The sequence below is a fragment of the Aphidius gifuensis genome, linkage group LG4, assembly GCF_014905175.1.
Source record: "Aphidius gifuensis isolate YNYX2018 linkage group LG4, ASM1490517v1, whole genome shotgun sequence".
In the NCBI taxonomy this organism is placed as follows: Eukaryota; Metazoa; Arthropoda; class Insecta; order Hymenoptera; family Braconidae; genus Aphidius; species Aphidius gifuensis.
In genome coordinates, this window is record NC_057791.1 from 2,269,418 (window position 1) to 2,292,301 (window position 22,884).

General features: G+C 25.9%; 4 protein-coding genes across 6 annotated transcripts in view; 2 read left to right on the forward strand and 2 right to left on the reverse strand.

Annotated features, from left to right (window-relative positions):
* The window catches only part of LOC122854442, a 45,199-nt gene that overhangs the window by 17,570 nt on the left and 4,745 nt on the right, over window positions 1–22,884 (forward strand). The window contains exon 1 of one of the 2 annotated variants that reach the window (XM_044155091.1): window positions 22,613–22,704. The exons of the other annotated variant lie outside the window; for it this stretch is intronic. Coding sequence (XP_044011026.1) covers window positions 22,651–22,704 — 54 coding nt within the window. The 5' untranslated portion in view covers window positions 22,613–22,650. Of the gene's footprint in view, window positions 1–22,612; window positions 22,705–22,884 lie in introns of those variants that run through there. 2 annotated transcript variants of the gene reach the window in all.
* LOC122854438 (cubilin) lies at window positions 589–17,175 on the forward strand. Its single transcript, XM_044155074.1, has 7 exons — window positions 589–672; window positions 749–937; window positions 1,002–1,049; window positions 1,125–11,774; window positions 11,860–11,971; window positions 12,037–12,078; window positions 16,880–17,175. Exons 2-6 carry the CDS (start codon window positions 794–796, stop codon window positions 12,075–12,077), a joined length of 10,995 nt encoding a protein of 3,664 aa, XP_044011009.1. The 5' UTR covers window positions 589–672; window positions 749–793; the 3' UTR covers window position 12,078; window positions 16,880–17,175.
* Window positions 11,014–13,073, reverse strand: LOC122854447 (protein FYV8-like). The gene is made up of 3 exons (XM_044155101.1): window positions 12,965–13,073; window positions 12,775–12,888; window positions 11,014–12,683 (listed from the first exon to the last, which is right to left on the reverse strand). The coding sequence occupies exons 1-3, from the start codon at window positions 12,967–12,969 to the stop codon at window positions 12,239–12,241; spliced, it is 564 nt and encodes a 187-aa protein (XP_044011036.1). The 5' UTR covers window positions 12,970–13,073; the 3' UTR covers window positions 11,014–12,238.
* LOC122854443 (sodium-dependent phosphate transport protein 1-like) lies at window positions 13,264–22,647 on the reverse strand. 2 transcript variants are annotated; one of them, XM_044155094.1, is made up of 12 exons: window positions 21,993–22,647; window positions 18,528–18,677; window positions 18,377–18,438; window positions 18,070–18,278; window positions 17,763–17,999; window positions 17,571–17,655; window positions 16,248–16,471; window positions 16,021–16,170; window positions 15,800–15,932; window positions 15,550–15,705; window positions 15,353–15,438; window positions 13,264–15,269 (listed from the first exon to the last, which is right to left on the reverse strand). In XM_044155094.1, exons 2-12 carry the CDS (start codon window positions 18,542–18,544, stop codon window positions 15,045–15,047), a joined length of 1,584 nt encoding a protein of 527 aa, XP_044011029.1. In that variant the 5' UTR covers window positions 18,545–18,677; window positions 21,993–22,647; the 3' UTR covers window positions 13,264–15,044. The 2 variants fall into 2 exon arrangements, with proteins under 2 accessions (XP_044011029.1, XP_044011030.1); XM_044155095.1 differs by lacking the exon at window positions 21,993–22,647 and adding an exon at window positions 19,991–20,179.

The following is a 22,884-nucleotide window of genomic DNA, read 5'->3' on the forward strand; positions in this document are numbered from 1 at the left end:
TTCATTTTTTTTTTTTTTTTTTTATTGTTGTCCATAGACAGGGAGAGACAGGTGCATCACCTGCACGCAAGCTCTAATCAATTTCGTTCAATCAGTCATGATTTTTTAATCAGCTCGTCGTATGTATTTTGAATTTTTTTTTATCAAGATTTATATATTTTTTTAAAAATTGATATGTCGAAAATTGATCGGTCATGTGGGCGGTAATAGTTGATATGATAACGTAATTTGATTAAATAATTCATGGGGTGTATTAAGATATATTTTAATTTAAAAAATACACGCCCATTTACGATGAGATTAATTCTCCAGTTTATGTCTAGATGCTGTGATGAAAAGATCTCATCAAGCTTATGTCATGTTTAAATAAATATTTAAAAAAAATTTAAATTTGTAAAAAATGAAATATAAAATTATTTTTATATTAATATTAAGTGTAACAATATGTACTGGATGGATGGATGAAAGGTAGGAAAGATTTTTTTCAATAAATAATTTTTTAAAAATAATAATAACTATTACTGATATCAATTTTTCCTTAGACCTGTATTGGAATCAGTTGATGGAAATTTATTTATTTCAAGTGCAAAAGATAAAAATATAACATTAAAAACTATTGGAAAAGGATCAGTAACTGTAAATGATATTGATCTTTTACATGTAGCAATTTCGGTAAGAATAAATATTCTATTTTTATTTAGAATTATTTATTTAATAATTGGCTTATTTATTTTGTATTTTTTTTAAGGCAAAAAGTGCAGCAGTAGTTGTGCAACGATGGAGAGATGGATATATGCAAGAATTACATAGTCAAGTTATACGATTAGTCGATGAAGTTGAAGGTCCAAATGGCTTAATGAAGAGAATTAATTCAGCAAGTTGGATCAGTGATGGAACGACAAATTCTTCAAATTCTCCAAGACCACCAATTGATGATGTAAGTATTTAAAAATGATAATTAATTGGAAAATTATATTAATAATTTAAATTTATTATTACAGACAACTGGTGCTGTAAATAGACTATCAATTTCTGGTCTTACTAGTCGAGTAAGTATATTTTTAATAAACAAAATAATATCATTAAATAGTACAGTTAATAATTGATAATTAAAATTTAACCAGGTAAGAAGAATTGAAACTCGTTTACGTAATGTTATTACAAAGCTAACAACAAATCAATGTACAAGTAATCCTTGTTCAAATGGTGGTACATGTATACGTATTTATGATGGTTATCAATGTATTTGTCCATCAACTTGGGAAGGTTTAAATTGTGCAACAGATGTAAATGAATGTGCAAGATTTTTTGGTACTGATTTGGGTTGTCAAAATGGTGCAACATGTACTAATTTACCAGGTTCATATCGTTGTGGTTGTACAACAAATTGGAGTGGTATTCATTGTACTCAAAAATCAAGTGGTTGTAATGCTGAAAATTCAGCTGAATTATGTGGTAAAGGTGTTTGTGTATCAAAACCTGGTACACCACTTGGTTATTCATGTATTTGTGATCAAGGCTGGAAATCTGAAGGTTCAAATCCAGCATGTAGTATTGATGTTGATGAATGTAATGGTAATCATCCTGCATGTTCACATGATCCACCAGTACCATGTATTAATGTACCAGGAAGTTATTATTGTGGTGGTTGTCCATCTGGTTATACTGGAAATGGTTATTATTGTACTGATATTGATGAATGTTCTATTGACAATGGTGGTTGTAGTACATTACCAAAAGTATCATGTATTAATACAAGAGGTTCATATACATGTGGTTCATGTCCACCTGGTTATCAAGGAAATGGAATAACTTGTGTTTTAGTTGGTGCATGTAGAATAAATAATGGTGGTTGTCATTCACTTGCAACATGCATTGAAAATCCAAATTTATCAAATGTTATTGTTGAGTGTAGATGTCCAAATGGTTATCAAGGTAGTGGAATGGGACCTCAAGGTTGTCAAGCTGTAATAAATAGTTGTTCTAGTAATCCTTGTATTCATGGTACTTGTATATCATATGACAATACATTTATGTGTCGTTGTGATGCTGGTTATACTGGTGAAACATGTTCAACAGCAATTAATTTATGCATACCAAATCCTTGTAAAAATGATGGTAAATGTTCAATTAAATTTAATACAATAACATGTGAATGTACAGCTTCATATCAAGGTCCTCGTTGTGATACACCAAAAGAAACTTGTGGTGGTATTATTAGAGATCAATCAGGAATATTAACATATCCATCAAAAAGTATTGTATATTCACATGATTTAAGTTGTGCATTTGTTATTGTTACAAATTCATCACTTGTATTAAATGTAACATTTAGTAAATTTGATATTGAATTAACAGCTGGTTGTCGTCATGATTTTTTACAAATTCATGATGGTGGTAATGCTGCTAGTCATCAATTAGGACGTTTTTGTGGTACACAATTACCACTTGGTGGTAATATTATAACAACACATAATATGATTTATTTATGGTTAAATACAGATAGTAGTGATGCTAAAACTGGTTTTACAATTAATTGGAATAGTATTGAGCCAATTTGTGGTGGTTTATTAACTGCTGAACATGGTACAATAAGTTCACCTGGTTCACCAGGTAAATATTCACCAAATCGTGATTGTATATGGGAAATATCTGTACGTCCTGGTAAACGTATACAATTTCATTTTTTTACTGTATTATTTGAAATACATCCAAAATGTGATAAAGATTATCTTGAAATAAATGAAACATTATTAGATAGAAATGTACAATTAGGTTTATATTGTAATCATACACATCCAGTACCACTTGTAACATCAGGATCATTTGCATCAGTACATTTTCATTCAGATAATAAAGGACAAGATCTTGGTTTTCAATTAACATATTCAAGTATTGAAGGTATACCTGGTTGTGGTGGTATATATACTAAAGAATCTGGTTCAATATCAACACCAATGGATGGTAATACATATGAACATAATTTAGTATGTGAATGGAAAATACAATTACCAATTGGTGAAAAAATATTTATTGATTGGCAAGAATTTGATATTGAAGGCTCAAAACCATGTAGATTTGATTATGTTGAAATATTTGAAGGACCAAATACTGATTCACCATTAATAGGTAAATATTGTGGTGATAGTAAACCACCATCACAAATACTTGATTCAAATGAAGCCTTAATAATATTTAATTCAGATTTTACAATGTCTGGTAAAGGTTTTAAATTAAATTATAATACACATTGTGGTGGTGAATTTTATGAAACAAGTGGTATTTTAAAATCACCATATTATCCACATAATTATCCAGCAGCAAAAACATGTACATATCGTATTATTCAACCACCAGGTAAAGCAATTATATTAAAATTTATTGATCTTGAAATTGAGGGTGGTTCATTTGAAAGTTGTTATTTTGATCATGTACAAGTACGTGATGGTGATAATGAAAATTCAACATTACTTGGTGAAATATGTGGTGAAATTGATAATATGCCATCACAACCATTTTATTCAACACATAATTATATGTTTTTACAATTTAAAGCTGATTCAAGTATTCATGGTAGAGGTTTTCTTGCAAATTATACAACAATTGATCGTAGATGTGGTGGTATATTAAATCAATCACCTGGTACAATTCAAAGTCCAGGTGGTGATAATGGTTATAATAATGTTGAAGATTGTACTTGGTTTATACGTGCACCACCTGGTTATATTGTACAATTAACATGGACAAATTTTAATTTAGAATATCATGATAATTGTGCATCTGATTATGTTACTGTTGAAGAATTATTTAGAGGTGAAGCATTAAAAATTGGTACATATTGTGGTAATAAAAAACCACCAATAATTAAAACACAAAGTGATATTGCAAAAATAAGATTTGTATCTGATAATACAATAACATCTGATGGTTTTACAATTGATTATATATTTATTGATGTTAAAGAATTTTGTGGTGGTAATTATTATACATCAAATGGTGTTTTATATAGTCCAGGTTATCCAGATAGATATCCACCAGATCGTGAATGTTCATGGGTCATTGAAGCACCAAATAAAAAACGTATAATACTTAATATAACAAAATTTGATTTAGAAAGTCATAGTGAATGTAAATTTGATCATTTAGAAATTCGTAATGGTGGTTATTCAACATCACCATTAATTGGTAAATTTTGTGGTGATAAAATACCATCATTAATATACAGTTTAACAAATCAATTGTATATTAAATTTGTATCTGATTCATCACAAGGTGAACAAGGTTTTCATTTAACATGGGACAGTACAACATATGGTTGTGGTGGTACATTATCAGGTTCAAGTGGTGATATTATGTCACCATATTATCCACAAATGTATGCACAATCATCAGAATGTATATGGAAAATTGCTGTTGCATCTGGTAGTCGTATACAAATTATATTTGTTGATCTTGATTTAGAGCATCATGTTTATTGTAAATTTGATTATCTTGAAATATCAGAGGGTGTTGATGGTAAAAAAAAAAATACTAATACATATTGTGGTTCAACACCACCAACACCATCAACCATTGAATTAAATTCAAATTTAGCAACAATACGTTTTCGTAGTGATTATACAAATTCAGCACGTGGATTTTTCATTAAATATACTGCATTATGTAATAATAAAGTACATGGTCATTATGGTGTTATTGAATCACCAAATTTTCCTAATAAATATCCAACAAGTATAAATTGTAGCTGGATTATTGATGTAACAGAGGGTAATAAAATTAATTTAACATTTTCACATTTTGATCTTGAAAATATTGGAAGTTCAATAAGTGCTGATTGTATTGATGATTATTTATTAATAGAAGAAGGTACAAATGAAAAACCAAATACAAAAATTGGTAAATATTGTGGAACATTAAATTTACCAATGAAAATTGCATCAAAACAAAATCAAGTGTTTATTAATTTTATATCAGATTCATATGTTGAACACAGTGGTTTTCGTCTTGAATGGATACTTAATGGTTGTGGTGGTCATTTAACTAGATCTGAAGGTATTATAACATCACCAAATTATCCATTAGAATATCCAGCTGATACTATTTGTGAATGGTTAATTGAAGTTGATTATGGTCATAGTATTGAAATATATTTTGATAAAATAATACTAGAAAAAGTTAATACATGTTCAAATGATAAAGTTATACTTTACAGTGGTGAAGATGAAAACTCACCAAAAATAGCTGAATATTGTTATTCAAATGAAGCAATTAAATTAACAAGTTCAAAAAATAAATTATTTATTAAATTTATATCAGATTCAACAATATTTGGTAGTGGTTTTTCTGCAAATTATAAAACAGTACCATTATTATGTGGTGGTGTATTTTTATCTGATCAAGGATTAATATATTCACAAAATTATCCAAAAAATTATCCACATAATGAAAATTGTGAATGGTTAATTGAAGTTGATAAAAATCATATTGTTAATTTAACATTTATTGATTTTGATATTGAAGATACAACAAATTGTACTGATGATTATGTTAGAATATTTGATGGTGAAACACGTGATAATAATATATTAGGATCATTTTGTAAATCACAGTTACCACCATCAATATTTTCAACTGGTAATAAAATGCTTGTTGTTATGAGAAGTGATAGTTTTTTATCAGCAAAAGGTTTTAAAGCTGAATTTAATCGTGCATGTGGTGCAAGAATAATAGCAGATGATATTGGTGAATTAAATGTTGCATCAAATTTACATTTACGTCATTCTGATGAACGAGCAAATTGTACATGGATTATAAGTGCATATGATCCAAGTGATCATATTACATTGAGATTTTATCATATGGATATTGGTGATGATAATCAAGATGATTTTGAAACTGGTGTATCAGAAGTAATTAATGTTTATGAGGGTGATGGTACTGATGGACCACTTATTGGTACTTGGCAAGGTACTAAAACTCCACCACCAATTATCAGCAAAGGAAGATCACTTACTGTACATTTATTTTCAAATTATTCAAATGAATTAACATTTGATGCAATATATACAGTACTTAATACAGCTTGTGGTGGTGATTATTATTCTGAAAAAGGTAATATTGCATCACCAAATTATCCTGATAGTTATCCAACAAATGCTGAATGTACTTGGTTACTTCATGTTGCTCCTGGTAATAAATTAAGTTTATTATTTAGTAAATTTGATATTGAATCAAGTGAAAATTGTGATCGTGATTATCTTGAAATAAGAGAAATATCAGCAACTGGTAAACTTATTGGTAGTTATTGTGGTATTAATCAAATAAATGAAATTAAATCAAGTTATCCATTGTGGATTAAATTTAGTAGTGATGCTACTGGTACGGGTAATGGATTTTTAGCTGATTATACATTTGAACATGGTAATGATTTAAGTGGTTCTTCTGGTGAAATTGCATCACCACTTTATCCATATCCATTTAAAAAATCCGATGAAATAACATGGAGAATTACTGTTGATTTTGGTTTTTCAATTAAAATTGAATTTTATGATTTTCATATGGAAACATATTTTTCAAGTTCACGATGTTCATATGGAGCATCGTTAAGGGTTTACGATGGTTATGATGATGAAGCACCAACTTTAAAAAGTATTTGTGGAATTGTAACACCTGATCCAATACAATCAACAAGTAATATTATTTATTTAGTATTTGGCAGTAGTAATGTTAATGAAGGAAATTGGTTTCATTTACATTGGTATCAAGTACCTAGACAATCAACTGACGGAGAAAATACTGATACAGTATTGTCTAAATGTCACGAAGAAATATCACTTGTTGATTCTTTAAATACAACTTATTATTTCAATTCACCTGGTTGGCCAGATGGCTATGATATTAATCTCAATTGCAATTGGATATTTACATCACCACCAGGAACACATCTTGTTTTTCGTTTTATATCACTTGATCTTTATGAATCAAATGAATGTTTAGATGATGCAGTTTCAATATATTCTGGTTTTTCATCCGAGGATATATCATCACCAGAAGAAAAATTACTTGGTAGATATTGTTTAACAAATCAAACAAATTCATATGTCGAAGCAAGTAATACAATGACTGTTAAATTTACAACAAATTCATATATGAATAAAACTGGTTTTCGTGCATTAGTTTATAGTAAATGTGGTGGTGAATTAAAATCAGCAAATGGTGAAATTGATTTTCATAATGATATAACAATTCGTTCATTGAGTTCAATGAATTATAATTGTGAATGGAATATAACAGTTAGAACTGGTAGAAAAATTGAAGTTAAAATTGAAAGATTATCAATTCAAACAAATGGCAATATATGTGGTGATTATTATTTAATGTTAAAAAATGGTGAAGGTCCAAATTCACCATTACTTGGTAATGGTAAATATTGTGGAAATACAACATATAGTAATAATGTATTAACAACAACTGGAAATAAATTATATGTTAAATCAGTTGGTGGTGGTTCACATGTATCATTTTATTTAACATATCGTGAAATTGGTATGGAATGTGGTGGTAGATATGAATTAACAAAAATAAATAATAAAATTGAATTTTCATCACCAAATTATCCAAATATACCATCACCATATTCTGAATGTTTTTGGACATTTATGGCACCACCTGGTGAAAGATTAACAATACATTTTATTGATAGATTTGATTTAACAACAAGTGATGGTTGTACTAAAGAATATATTGAATTACGTGATGGTGGTACTGATTCATCAAAATTACTTGGACAATTTTGTAATGATATTGCACCAAGTAGTATGTCAACAACTGGTAATATGCTTTATGCACATTTTTTTACTGATATTCCTGATCCTAAAAATGGTTTTAAAGCATCAATAACAACTGGTGAAATTTGTGGTGGTATATTACGTGGTAAAAATGGTGTTATAACATCACCAAATTATCCTGGACCATATAAACAAAATCAAAATTGTACATGGATTATTATTGCACCACCAGATCATACACTTAAAATACAATTTCGTGATATTCATTTACCTGGTTTTCGTCTTTGTGAATTTTCAGATAATATTGAAATTAGTGAAAAATTACCAAATAATGATACAAAAATAATTATTGGTAATTATTGTGGTTATAATAAACCATCAATTATTAAAACATCATTTAATGAAGCTATTGTTTCATTTCATACTGATATTAAAAGTCATATTAATTATCGTGGTTTTAGTTTAAATTTTACAGCAACTAAAGATGCATGTAGTAGTCATTTAAATGGTATTACTGGACAATTTAAATCACGTGGTTATCCAAATCCAAATATACGTCCAATTTATTGTGAATGGGAAATTGAAGGACCACTTGGTACACAAATACGTGTTGATATTGAAGATTTAGAAATAAGTAATGATGATAGTTATGGTTTTAATTTAGCATTTTATAATGATTTGAAAACAAGATCACTTATTATTTCAATTAGAAAAACTGATTATCCAACTGTTATTAAAAGTTCATCAAATATAATGTTAGTAGTTTATTGGTCAACAAGTGGACGTCGTGGATTAAAAGCAAATTATCAAGCAATTGTACCAGCTCCTTGTGGTGGTATTATTACAAATGAAGAAGGTGAATTATTAGCACCAAGAGTATCACCATTTAATTCAACATCATATTATTGTCAGTGGTTATTAAAACCACCATCTAGAATATTATTTAGTGATGAAATTGAAACGTCAATTGAACCAAAAACATTGACAATTACTGTAACAGGTGATATTGGAAAATCACGTGATTTTAGACCATGTAATGCTATGGCAAAAAATATAGTTGTATCTGATAAGCATGGATCAATTAGTGAAGTTTGTGGTAATGCAACACAACAACCATTTATAATACGTAGTCCATCATTAGAAAATACAGTTAAAATATTAAATGGTACATATGGTGGATTAATGAAATATGATATTAAATATAAATGGCAAAATTGTGGAGGAATATTAACTGGTCCATCAAATATATTAAAAGCACCAATAAATATAACATATCCAATAAGTTGTGCATGGAAAGTTGAATTTTCTGATGATGGTGAAGTTATTATGATGAAATTTAATCGTCTTAATCTTGATAGTTGTGATAAAGGATATATTATTGTTAAAAATGGTGGTCCAATGTCACCACAAATTGGTAAATATTGTGGTAATATATTGCCTGATAATTTTACAAGTTCATCAAATAAATTATGGATTGAATATTGGGCATCAATTGGACCTGCTGATTTTGAATTAACATTAAATACAGTAACAGATGGTTGTGGTGGTTTAATGCATGGTTCAAGTCGTGAAATAACATCACCAAATTTTCCAAATCGTTATTCAAATAATGCTGAATGTACATGGGAAATAAAAGCTGATAATGGTTATCATATTGGTTTATCATTTGTTGATCGTTTTAATATTGAAACAAGTAATTTATGTAATAATGATTTTGTTGAAATTTATGATTGGAATAATAGTAATAATTTATGGAATTCAATTGGTAAAGTATGTGGACGTAATGTACCATCATCATTTAATTCAACAACAAATCGTATGAAAGTTATATTTCGTTCAAATAATGAAATTGAAGGTGATGGTTTTCGTGCAATTTGGGATGAAAATTGTGGTGGTACATTTGAAGCAACAAAATATCGTCAAATTATTGAATCACCACATTATCCAGATTCTTATGATAAAAATTTATATTGTAATTATACAATAATAACACCAGAAAATAAATCTGTATTTATTGAATTTAATGAATTTTCACTTGAAAAAAGTAGCGATTGTAAATATGATAATTTAACAATTTATAAAAATGAATTTGGATGGAATCATCTACCAATAACTTATTGTGGTGATGATAAACCACCAATACAATTATCAAGTAATAAAATTAGTATTATATTTCGTACTGATTCATTATTACAAAAACGTGGTTTTCAATTGACATATTTTATCAATGAATGTGGTGGTAAAATAACAAATCAAGAAATTTTAAAACCACCAACAAATTCATTAAATCAATATCTTATGCAACAAAATTGTACATGGATTATTGAAGCACCAAAAGATAAAAATGTATTATTAAGATTTAATATGTTTCATCTTGAATATCATAGTAGATGTTTTTTTGATCATTTTAATGTTTATGAAGGTTCATTTATTGATTCAAATAAAATGATTGCAAAACTTTGTGGTAATTTAAATGAATCATTGCCTGTTATTAAATCAAAAAGTAATATAATGACAATAAATTTTCATTCAGATATAAATAATAATTTTGATGGTTTTAATGCACAAATATTATTTACAAAAAGTATTGAATCAGGTTGTGGTGGTAATATAAATTTAACAAAATCAATAATATGGAAAACACAAAGTGAAACAAATTATGAATCATTTGAAGATTGTTTTTGGATAATTCAAACATTACCAGGTAAAAATATTAAATTTACAATAACAAATATGGATCTTAAAAATTCAACAAATTCAACAAATACAACATCAATATCATCAACAACATTATCATCTTCTTGCAATGGAGATTTTATAGAAATACGTGATGGAAGAGATTTATTTTCTGATTTAATTAATCGTTATTGTGGTACAAATATACCAGTACCAATAACATCAAGTTTAAATGTATTATGGATAAGATTTGCAAGTGATGGTGAAAATAATGGATCTGGTGCTATTGCAACAATTGAACCAATTGATTCACCATGTGGTACACCATTTATAAGAATTAGTAATAATACTGAGACAATAACATCACCAGGTTATCCAAATAATTATCCATTAGGAATACAATGTAAATGGATTATATCATCAACACGTGCTCATGATATACATGTACATTTGACAAATATTGATATGGAAGATACAGATAAATGTGAAGGTGATAAACTTCAAATAACTGATAAAAAATATAATAAATTTACTGTTCGTGAATTTGGTGAAAAATTTATTTATAGTGGTAAATATCATTCACTTCCATTTTCATCATATCAACGTTCACCATTATCATCATTTTCATTTTGTTCAAAAATTGAAAATTATGATTATTATAGTAATGGTAATGAAATTGAAATATTATTAAAAACAAATAATAATAATTCAAATAAACCAAGAAAATTTAAATTTGATGTATCAATTGCTGATTGTAATAGAAATTATACAAGTGAAAATGGAAGAATAGTACATCAAGGTTTTATAAATTGTTGGATAACAATAACAGTACCAATTAATTATACAATATCATTATATTTTAAATCAATTAATATATATGGACGTGATACATGTGAAAATAGTTATATTAAAATATATGATGGTAGTTTTAATGATGAAAATATTGCAACAGTATGTGGTGTTGGATTACCATCACCAATATTTAGTAAAACAAATAAATTAAGTTTACATTCAAATTCAAATCGTGGTGCTGTTTATGAAAATTATGATATACTTTATACATCAACTGATAAAGGACGTGGTTGTGGTGGTAAAATTCATAATTATGCTGGTAGATTTACATCACCAATGTATCCAATGAATTATCGTAATAGAAGTCATTGTGTATGGGAATTAAGTGTACCAAGAGGTTTTAAAATACAATTGGATTTTATTGTTTTTGATCTTGGATCAAATGTTGATGCTTGTACAAGTGATTTTGTTGAAATTATACAACCTAAAAATGAACGTACTCTGTCATATTGTGGTAATGTAAGTAACAATTAATTTATTTGCTCCTTACTTAATGTTGTATTAATTTTTTTTTTTTGAATTAATATTTGTGTGTTTGTTGCAGGATAAACCAGCTAGATATCGCAGTGAAACAAATGAAGTTTCTGTGTCGTATTATACGAGCAAAAATAATGGTGGAACTGGTTGGGTTATTAGTTTTACAGCTGTTGAAGAATGTAAGAATTTAATTTATTAGTTGAGTAATTTTTATTATTGTTTTTACATATATTTTATTTTTCAGTTAATGATAGTGGAACTCTTGAATCAATGGATGTAACATAAGGTAAAATAATTTTTTTTCATCTATGTAAAAGAATAAAAAAATATATATAATAAATCTTGATAAAATATTTATCTTTGTGAGATTGTTTGAATGTTTACTGTGCAATATTTATTGACACTCTTATTTGTGTCAATATTTTCATGTTAATATATTTTTTTAATTATTCATTTTCATCTTCATTAGTTGTTTCCAAGTTGCAAGTTTCCAAATTTTCTTCATCAATATTTTCAATGTCCTCTAATGGATCATCTGTTGGATCTTCCTCAATATCATCAATTTCTTGTATCTTAATTTTTTCTCTTCTTACAAGTTTTTCATTTTTTTTTTTATTCATATTTTCATCAATTAAATTTTCATCATTAAGAGAATATTTAATTTTTTTATTTTTCAATTTTTTATCGTCTTTTGTTGTGTCAGTTTTTTTTTGTTTATTTTTTTTTGAAACTTTGGAACATGAAGATTCATCAATGTCATTGTATTGAAAATTTTTTTCTTGACATGATGATGGATCATCAATTTCATCAACTGATCTGGAACGTCGACTTACCTTTCTAGGTGTGGACTGTTTATTTTTACTCTTTTTATAAACATCAATATTACTATCTCTAAAAAACATAAATATTTATCTTGGAATAATATTTTTCTCTTGTCAACTTGCCTGATGTATTAAAGAAAAAAAAAATTAGCTAGATTTACCTTGAATCTTCATTATTGATATATTTCTTTTTATTATTTCCTTTTTTCTTTGCATCAATATTTTCAGATAGAATTAATAAAATGCACATTAAAAGTGCAACGACTACAATAATTCTGTAATAAGAAATTTGCAATTATATTTAATCATTCGATATTTAAAAATATCGTGAGTATTTTTATCAATACTTACCTCATTTTTTTTTAAATTTCTTGTCTACAATATTTTTCTTTATAATTGCTCTAAATTATATATTACAATGTGCAATTTTCAACTGATAAATCAAAACTGATTGTGAAATATAAAATCAGTCTTTTATAAAGACTTTTATCATAAGTCAAAAATCCTAGAGTAAATATAATTTTTGTATTTATCATCTCTAAGTCATCTTCAAGATCTTGAAAACTAGTTCATCAAATTAAAATAGATTTTGTTTTTTCATTTAAATATTTTAACAAAGGAAATTTTTTTAAATAAAAAAATACATTTAGCTTTTGTTTAAAAATATATATTTATATTTTTATTGTAAATGAGTCATTATTAATTAATAATGACAAATAATTTTATGTAAATTATCATTACAGTATGGATAATAATTACTGTTATTATTTTTTTTTTTTACGTTGTAAACAAAGTCGACCTGAATATTCTAATTTTCACAATTTTTCCATTTACGTCTTATCATTATACGACACGATTTTAATCCTTTCGATGATTTATATTCAACACAATAATTATAATCATGATATTTTTTTTTATTTAAGAGTAATAGTAGTTTAAATAAAATTTAAAAAATACTATATATTTATTTTTTTGGGTAGTTAACTTATTAGATAATACGCAGTGTTTTTATTTATTGAAATTTTATTTTTGTTTTAATTTTAATCAACAAGGATCACAGATCCTATATATATATATATATTTTTTTTTTTCTTTTAATTGAAGAATACAGTATTAATTATTTTGAATTGTATGTTGTTTTTTATTTCGGAACGGAACAACATTAAATGTTTAAATTTTTTAATTCATTTTATATTTCAATGTAAATTAAAAAAACCAAGTAAGGGCTCTTTTACCTTTAAAAAATGCTACCCTCTTTAAAACCGGTTTTAAAAGTCCAAAAAATTAATAATTTTTTAATCAGAAAATACAGTTTTTGAATTTATTGAATGGAATAATTTGTTTTTTATATTTAAAAAACTTTAAATATTTTTTTTGAGAAAAAATTTGGAAATTTTTCTCAATAGGCTTGAATAATAAATTTCATTATTATTTATTTATTTACTGAAGTAATTTTTAAACTGATCTACTTTTTTTTTTTTTGAATATTTCACTCGAATTTTAATGATTTTTTAGAGATTATATTTCGTTTAGGTACATTTTTATTTAATAATAATCGAAATGAATTTAACGAAAAAATTTGACAATAAAAATATTTACATTAAAATGTTATAAAAAGAAAAAAAAATTGAATCAATTTAAGTACTTGATGATTAAAATTAAAAAAAAAAAAATTTGTGTATGTCGTTATATTTTTTTTTTAATTTTACAATGAGTACAACTAGATATCTAGTGGAGTGATCAATAAAAATACTTTCTTTTATGGAAGATGAATTGATTATAACTTCATGATTTAATGCAAGGCACTGATAATATATATATATTTTTTTTATTATAGAATGTGCTGTTAATTAATTATTATATTTTGTCATGAATTGCCCAAAAATGCTCATTGACAGAATTGCTCAATCAACTTAATGAGCCAAATATATATCTATATATTTAATATTTACAAATTTGTCACAACAATTACGTATTGTGTTAATATTTTTTTCATTAATTTACATTTTCTTTTTTTTTTGATCTTTATTTATAAAAATTCATACGAATCTTTTTCTTTTTAAATTTCAAGTATCATTCATAATGGCAGATAATGTCTCTTTTTTGTGTCATATTATTAAAATATCTAAGAAGATCAATGTTCGTTTAATAAACTATCAATTAACACTGCATAAAAAATTTAATCACAAAATACAAAATTGTAAATATACGCGTTTGATGATTAAAAATTAATCTACACTGTCTTTGTTAATAATTTTTCACTTATATTTTTGTGCTACATTTACAAAAAAAAAAAAAAAAGAAAACTTTAGCTCATTTAAAAAAAAAATTAATAAATCAATTGAGAGATACAGAATAAATAATTCTGTATGATACTTTTTTATTTTTTTCATTTGTAATTAATAATAAAAGTGGTATTTATTTTATGTAGCTAAGGCTCTTCTGAATTATTTGAAACAATTGATACTTTTTTACCATTTTTATAATGTGTATCATTGAGTGGTTCCACATCATCATCACTTGATTGTGGCAGTTTTTGATCTGGATAATTCCAAGTTTGTATATCAGCTGTACCAAATACTTGATACATAATATAAGTACCACATGATATGATTGCTGTTACTGCAAAAACTTTATTCCAGGCATCAAAGCTTTGCTGTTAAAAAATAATTAAATATAAATTAAATTATCACTAAATACTATTGTTAATAATAAATAATAAATTATCATTTGTCTTACATCTTCATCAGTTAAAATACCAGTTGCCAATGGAGACAGAAAACTTGCTGTCATGTGAATTGTTTGAGCAAATGCCAAAACTGGTCCTGTTGTTAGTCAAATAAAAAGAAATAGAAATAAAAAAATACAAGATTACATGTAACAAAATTGGCACTGATATATAAAAATTAATATTGATTTAATGAGTAATAACTAACCGGCAAAATTTGGTGCAATGTCAACGATATTAGCCATTGCACCAGCATAAGCTGCTGTTATAAATGTAACAGCAATAAACCAAACAATGAGAACTGGAACAATGTCACAGCCAAGATATCCAATAAGTAATACAAGAATTCCAGGAATAACTTGAGCTATAAATATGACAAATTATTTTTTTTGTTATACATTATTAAATTAGCTGAAAATAAATTTAAAAAAAAATAGAAAATAAATCTTTAAATTTACCCATTGCTGTAAATACTTTGCGAACATTTGTCAGTGTCATGATTCTTCGAGTAACAAGAAGATCAGCAACATAACAAAATACAACAGAACTAAAATAGCTACAAATAAATGGTGCTCCAGATAGTATACCATTCTGCAATGACAAAAAAATAAAAATAAAATTTATTTTAATTAAAAAAAAATTAGCTGAGTATTTTTTAAATTGATTTAAATATACTTACTGCTTGAATACTCAATCCAAGAACTCTTTTCATATAAGTTGGTCCAGATGTGATGAAGATGTAGGAGACCCATATTCTGCCGAAGGTGGTAATGCCAATCGCCCAGGCTGGCAAGGACGTCAGGATGGATTTCCAAGGTACTGGTATTTCCTAAAGTAAATAAACAAATAATTAAAATAAATAATATAATTTATATAAAAAAAAAAGAATATTATAATAATTTTTACCTCACTACATCCGAGAACTTGATTACAAACGCTTCCTTCAATAAAATCAAGTTCTCTTTTACAAATCCTTGGATGAATTGATGGAGTATCGAAAGCAAGGAAATACCAGACAATACACCATAGAACACCAACACTTCCAGTTGTATAGAAGACTGGTCTCCATCCAAAGTTGTCGAGTATAAAACCGCACAGTGGATAGGTCAGGCCGATTCCAAAACTGAACCCTGAATATAGATATAATCGAGGTGTTAGGAGTAGCTCACCCCACGAACCCGGAAGAGAAGATGATACATGACGTTCGTCAAATGGGGGCCATTGACATCATTTAACTTGTTTGTGCCACAGGGACTCGTCAATTAATCCATAACAGCTTTGAGTACTCTGCAATGCGATCCAAATGGATTTTTTAGTGTGATAATGGGGTGATACTGATTGTACAACTTCTGCAAGCTTCTTTTTAATTTTTTTGTTTGTTTGTTTGTTTAGTTTTTTTTTGGGTTGATTGTTAATTTTGGTGAAACAATGAAACTTCTATCTGTAAAGCTGTTATGTAAAAAACAATCGAAAAATCTTGGACTACCGTACTGCTTAATTGTTTTTGATTCAAGTTTTTTTTTTTTTGGAATTTTAAGGTGTACAAACTTGTGTGAATCAAGTCCCCGACTGATTCGTCCAGGCCAAGAAGGTATACTCTCTTGCCGATCTCATGCTGTTGAGCGTTATTGAGTATACCCCATGAGCTCCGACGAATTCAACAACCATGGTGGCTAAACCAACGAATATTATTATTAACAATAAATTTAAAATTAAATAATCATCTACAAAATATTAGAGATACAAAATATTATATCACAAATTAACTGAAAGAATTCGATATGTTTAGTGGTTTACATTGACATTGATTATCAAAAAATTATCTATTATAAATTATCATTATTATTATTTTTTTGTAAATAAAATTTTTTTATATAATCCGCATTAAACTGAAATAAGAATCATGCTCATTAGTGTGTATATATAATTATACATTGAGTTTTTTTTTTTTGTTGATTAAAGAATAATTGGTGTGGGCTTTTTTTTTGGGCTTTGATGTGTATATGAGATATGAATAAATAAATAATAATGTTACATAAATATAGATCAAGCATAATGGGCAATTACATATATAGGTTTACATATTTATATATGAAAAATACACATATGGAAGTTTCACTGTAACACATAAAAACTTCTTTAGTTGATGATTTATTTATATTTTTTTTTTTATTACCGGTCAACTTATCATGATTATTATTTCATGAACAAGTTCAATTACAAACTTACCTTGAAAGGAAGACATGAAACGTGATCGTTCAGCTGGTGGAATCCAGTGACCAACAACTGCGTACATTGCTGGCCATGTTAAACCCTGATTTAATATTTTTTTTAATTTTATTAAATTATTGTTATTGTTGTTATAAATATAATATCATTATTTAATATATTTTTTTTTTTTTTTAAATGAATGATACTTACACTTGCAATTCCTTGAATACTTCGAAGTACAATAATTGCACCATAATGAAGTTCAGCAGCTTTTGGAATGAGCAAACTACAAATTGCTGTAACCAATTGTGAACCACCAAATACTGTTTTTGTACCAAAATTTTGTGTTAATACACCTCCAACAACTTGTGATAATATATAACACCAGTAAAAACTACTTATTATTATTCCTTGTATTGTTGGACTCCAATCAAATTCTCCATTACCCTGGAAGAAAGTAATTTAAAAAATTTTAAATATTATATTTTTGTTTAAAAGTAAATTAATTATAACTTACAATATTATTTTTAATAAAATTATTATTTGATGTATTTGAATTTAATACAGTATCATAATTTGGAACATAACAGTAAGTACTATTATTTTTTGGTGGTCTGTGGGTAACCATTTCCACAATTGTTATATTGATATCTGTTCTCATCATAAAAGATACGACAAAGCCAGTAAATGATAGAATATATAAAACCACACGTGCTGGTACCATATCTGTATATTTAAAAATAGTTTAAATACATTTATTAATATATAAATTATAATGTTATTTTATATTTTATTTATAAATACATTTATTTTTTTATCTATACCTCGAGAACGATGAACGTTGAACGTTGATGATGGTTGTTTGTAAATAGATGAATCTTCGTATCTGTTAACATGAAAAATTTTTTTTTTTTGTTTACTTATGTAATTCAAGTAGTCCATTCACATGATAATTTTATTTTTTTTAAAACTCACTTCTGAGGATCCTCCATTGTATCACTTGTTTATATAATATCAAGAAACCAATTGTTATTTATATTTGATTATTTATTTAATTTTTTTCTTCTTCTTCTTCTTTCTCCACAAGTGAAATGGAATTTTACGAAGCCACAATCACCTTGGATTCTATAACAAAATTAAACAACAACATTTAATTTATATTTTTAATTAGAAGACATAAAAAATATAAATAATCATAAAAATATGAAAATTAATTACAATAAATTTAACAGACACAGTTAATTCTCATAATGAAAAATAAAAAATTACAGAATTATCACGTTTGTGCAACATCCTGTCAATTTTATTGTTATTATTTAGATATATTGTTTTTTTTTTTTTTTTTGTAAATTATAATTTTTTAATGCAAATTGTTTATGTAACTTCCCGTTGGTTTTTTAATTAATAATTCATTTATAATTTTTATTATTTTCAATGATAATTCAAGTGTCATTAAAATACGATTGTCTGATATTGATTATTTATAAAATAAAAAAAAAATATACACATAAGTCAGACAATAATTATTATAACTCGATAAATTATATTCTAGATATAAATAATTTATTAGACAGCTGGATAAATTCTTTATCATTAGTACTACGTATTTGTCCCTTATTTTATTTTTTGTAGGCGGTAGTTTTTTTTTTTTATCTCTTTTATGAAAGAAAATATAATGAAAAATTCTTGGAAAAACTCATATCAAACTGTGACTGAAGTCTAAAGCACAGTGGTAAATAACTTGGCGTATTTTATTGTTGTTAAATATTTTATAATTCTAGGTCAACTTTTTAAAAGTTGTAATGAATTTTATTGCTTTTTTTTATCATTACGACCTTTATTAAAAAATATTAAACAAATATAAATTTTTTAATGAAAAGTAAATAAAAACTTTTATCGAAAACATGGTGTGATTTATTCATATATACACTTTTTTTTTTTTTTATAGATCAATTTGGCACATGCTTAGTGTTTATCTACACAAGTTATCAATTGAATATTAAATTTTAATATATATTTAAAAAATTGTTTAGACATGTGTGAATTTTTTTTTTCAAATATTAATTATGCCAAAATAATATAGTTAGTAACACTAAAAAAATATTAAAAATTTTGATTAAAATGATGAAATTTATTGGTAAATTTAATGATCTATGTAATATCAAAAAAATATTTGTTTTTTAATTTTCAAAGGGCTAAACAGATTTTTTAATATTAATTTAATTTTTTTTTAGCTTTTAACTGGAAAAAATAATTTAAAAAAAAAAACATATTTCGAATAAATTACGTTTCGATAAATTTAATTGACAAAAGTTTTGAAAAAAGTATACTATTAATCACTTAAAATTAAAATATACGAACAGAAAAAAAATTATAAATAAATAAATAATTAAATTGTAATAATTATATAAAATATTTTAAATAAATAAATAAATCACCAAATAAATAAACTGCAAAATTCCAAACAACTTGATAAAATAATTTCTAAATAAACAAATTTGTTTATAATAAAAAAAAATTAATTTCACACAAAACTAATCACTTTTATAGACACTGAAGAGATGATTCAATGTAAAAAAAAAAAAGGAACTTTCGATGTCATCAAACCAAGAATACTATCGTCACTGAAAGCAAAAAGCCAGACAGCATAAGCACGAGGCCTTTGACGATATTCAACCAAGTGTTTATCCCCACCAAAATATACATTGTGATCCTGAGGAAAGTGCTGATCATCAGCGTGACAAAGTCTTTTTTTTCATTTCATTTATATTTTTTTTAAATATTCTTTTAATGCTATAGTACAAATCCCAATTCATTAGGTTCAGTTTAACTTAAAATTAATCATCAAAACAACTTTGCACAATCATGTGCAACATTTATACATACATACAATGCAGAATTAAACAAATATTATGTATCACACATTGACATATTAATTTAAAGCCCTTTTCAATATATTATTTTATTAATTTATATGAGTTTAATTGATTGGCACGAGGCTCAATAAAATGTAACAAGTCACGAGACTTTTAACTCGTGACTACCAATTTTTATTTTCTAAAATTTTTATCTTCTCCTTCATTGGAATCATGCCAATCATGATGATGATTAATTTTTGTATGGCTATGCTAATAATCAGCTATATCTGATTGATGATTATGACTAGTCATTTTACATTTTTTTGGATTTAAAAATTTATTTTTAATTAAAACAACAAAAGAGTTTGTTAGTTTTTTATTATATTTTTACGTGCTTTAAAAAACGACGTTAATTGTAAAATCAATTTTTTTTTTTTACTGCGTTATCAATTGACCATGACATTAGTAAAATATAATATTTATCGATCATTTTTTAAACGGACAGGTGAATTATTATTCATGCAACTTTTTTTTTTTATTTTATCCATTTAATGAATAATTTTTTTTTAGATATAGAATACTTATAGACCTTTTTGTTTTAGTTTTAATATTATACAAGTAGTGATCGATGTGGAAAAAAAAAAAAACCAAACATACTCCGCGTAATAAATTCAGTGTTACTCCTATGTCTGATTAAATTTTTATTTAACATATCAAGTCAATGTGAGAACGAAAAAAAAAAAAAAAAAGAATAATACATATTATTTTAATAATAATTATTGTCGATAAATGCACAGTGTAAAGCCAATTCAAGGAAAAAGAAAATACCAGATTTCTAGAAGCAATAGTTTTAGTCAGAAAAAAAAATTGTTTAAATAATTCATGAGATTTTATTTATTATTGTTACTCAGTGTCACGTATTTTCCATTCAAACAAAAAATAATGATAAATTATTTAATGAAATACAAAGAAAAATCATCATTGTAAAATATGATTTTTAATATTTGTCAGACACGCCCTTGTAGAAAATGGAAAATGAATTCTAGAAAGGATCAAAAAAATAAAATATCAAAGGACCGGAAATATAGTTTTTGTATTTGAAAAAAAAAAAATAATAATAATACAAGAAACCACGTGGGTGTTTAGTATCCTGGGGTTGTATTAATGAGATTATCCTAGACGCTGACAAATGATGAAAAAAAAAAAAAAAAATCATGACATTAATTATTGCAAAAATTCGATATGTAAAATTATCGTCCATATTTGTTCCATTTAAATGTTGATTATTTTTTTTTTACATTGCAATAAAAAAAAATTACTCGAAAAATGAGTAAACATTTGATAAGAGTCTCGACGATTAGCGATATCACATATGCACGATAGAATAATTAAAATATTGACCGAATTCCGGAGCAGTGTTTCATCATCATTTATATTTATAAATTTATCCAAATTAACTTAAAGAAAATATGCAAATACAACGGAAAATGATTAATATAAATTGATAAAAATTAATAAATAATAATAAAAATTAAGGATAAAAAAAAATTAATTATGCGTCAATATTGATAAATTAATTTACCTTAATACCGTATCTGTGATGCACAAAATTTGTTGTGTATGATTGCCTCATGCTCTTCCGCATTTTCGAATATATAAAACTCACAAATACTATGTATATACACTCAGACAAAATAAGAAAAAGATAAAGAGTTAAAAATTCGTAAATGTGTTTTGTGTCATGCCGGCAACCTCTTTCAACAAAAAGGCATGATTTTTTTTTTTTAGCAGATGTTGAACTCGTTTTATATGTATGAGGTAAAATTATCAAATGCACAAAATAATATCTTGAAACTTAAATATTAAATGCGAATAAATATACAAAATTTCTTTGATTTCTACCATACTTTAAAATTTCGAAATATTAATTAATGTATTTATAAATAATATTTCGATTTCGAAATATTTTGTTTCGATTTAAATAACGTAATTAATTGATAAGTGTTATTGATTAATATAAAATTGTAAATTAAAATATACAAATGAAAAAAAAAAAAGTAAATTAAATAAACAACTTTGAAGATTATTTAAACAAAAAAATAAATAAAAAAGTATCACTGTAATGTGAGAACACACACGTAGATGTTGAAGAATCGAAACAGTCACGGAGACAGTATTATACAAAAGTCGAACAGACGGACAACGACGGCGACGGCGACGACGACGACGACGATTCGCGGATGGGCAAAATAAATGTAGCCTCGACCTCAGGTTCACTTGTTCATGACGTCATTGTAAGTCACGTGATTAAAATTACGTACTTGTGATTGGTGGTATGTCGATGTCGGCAAAATGCTAAAGTTTAGACGACGCAACAACATATACTCAAGGATCGATAGTCGACACTGATAAAGAGAAATATATTTAAAAAATAAAGATAAAAAATAAAACGTAGAAAATTTAACAAGTTAAAT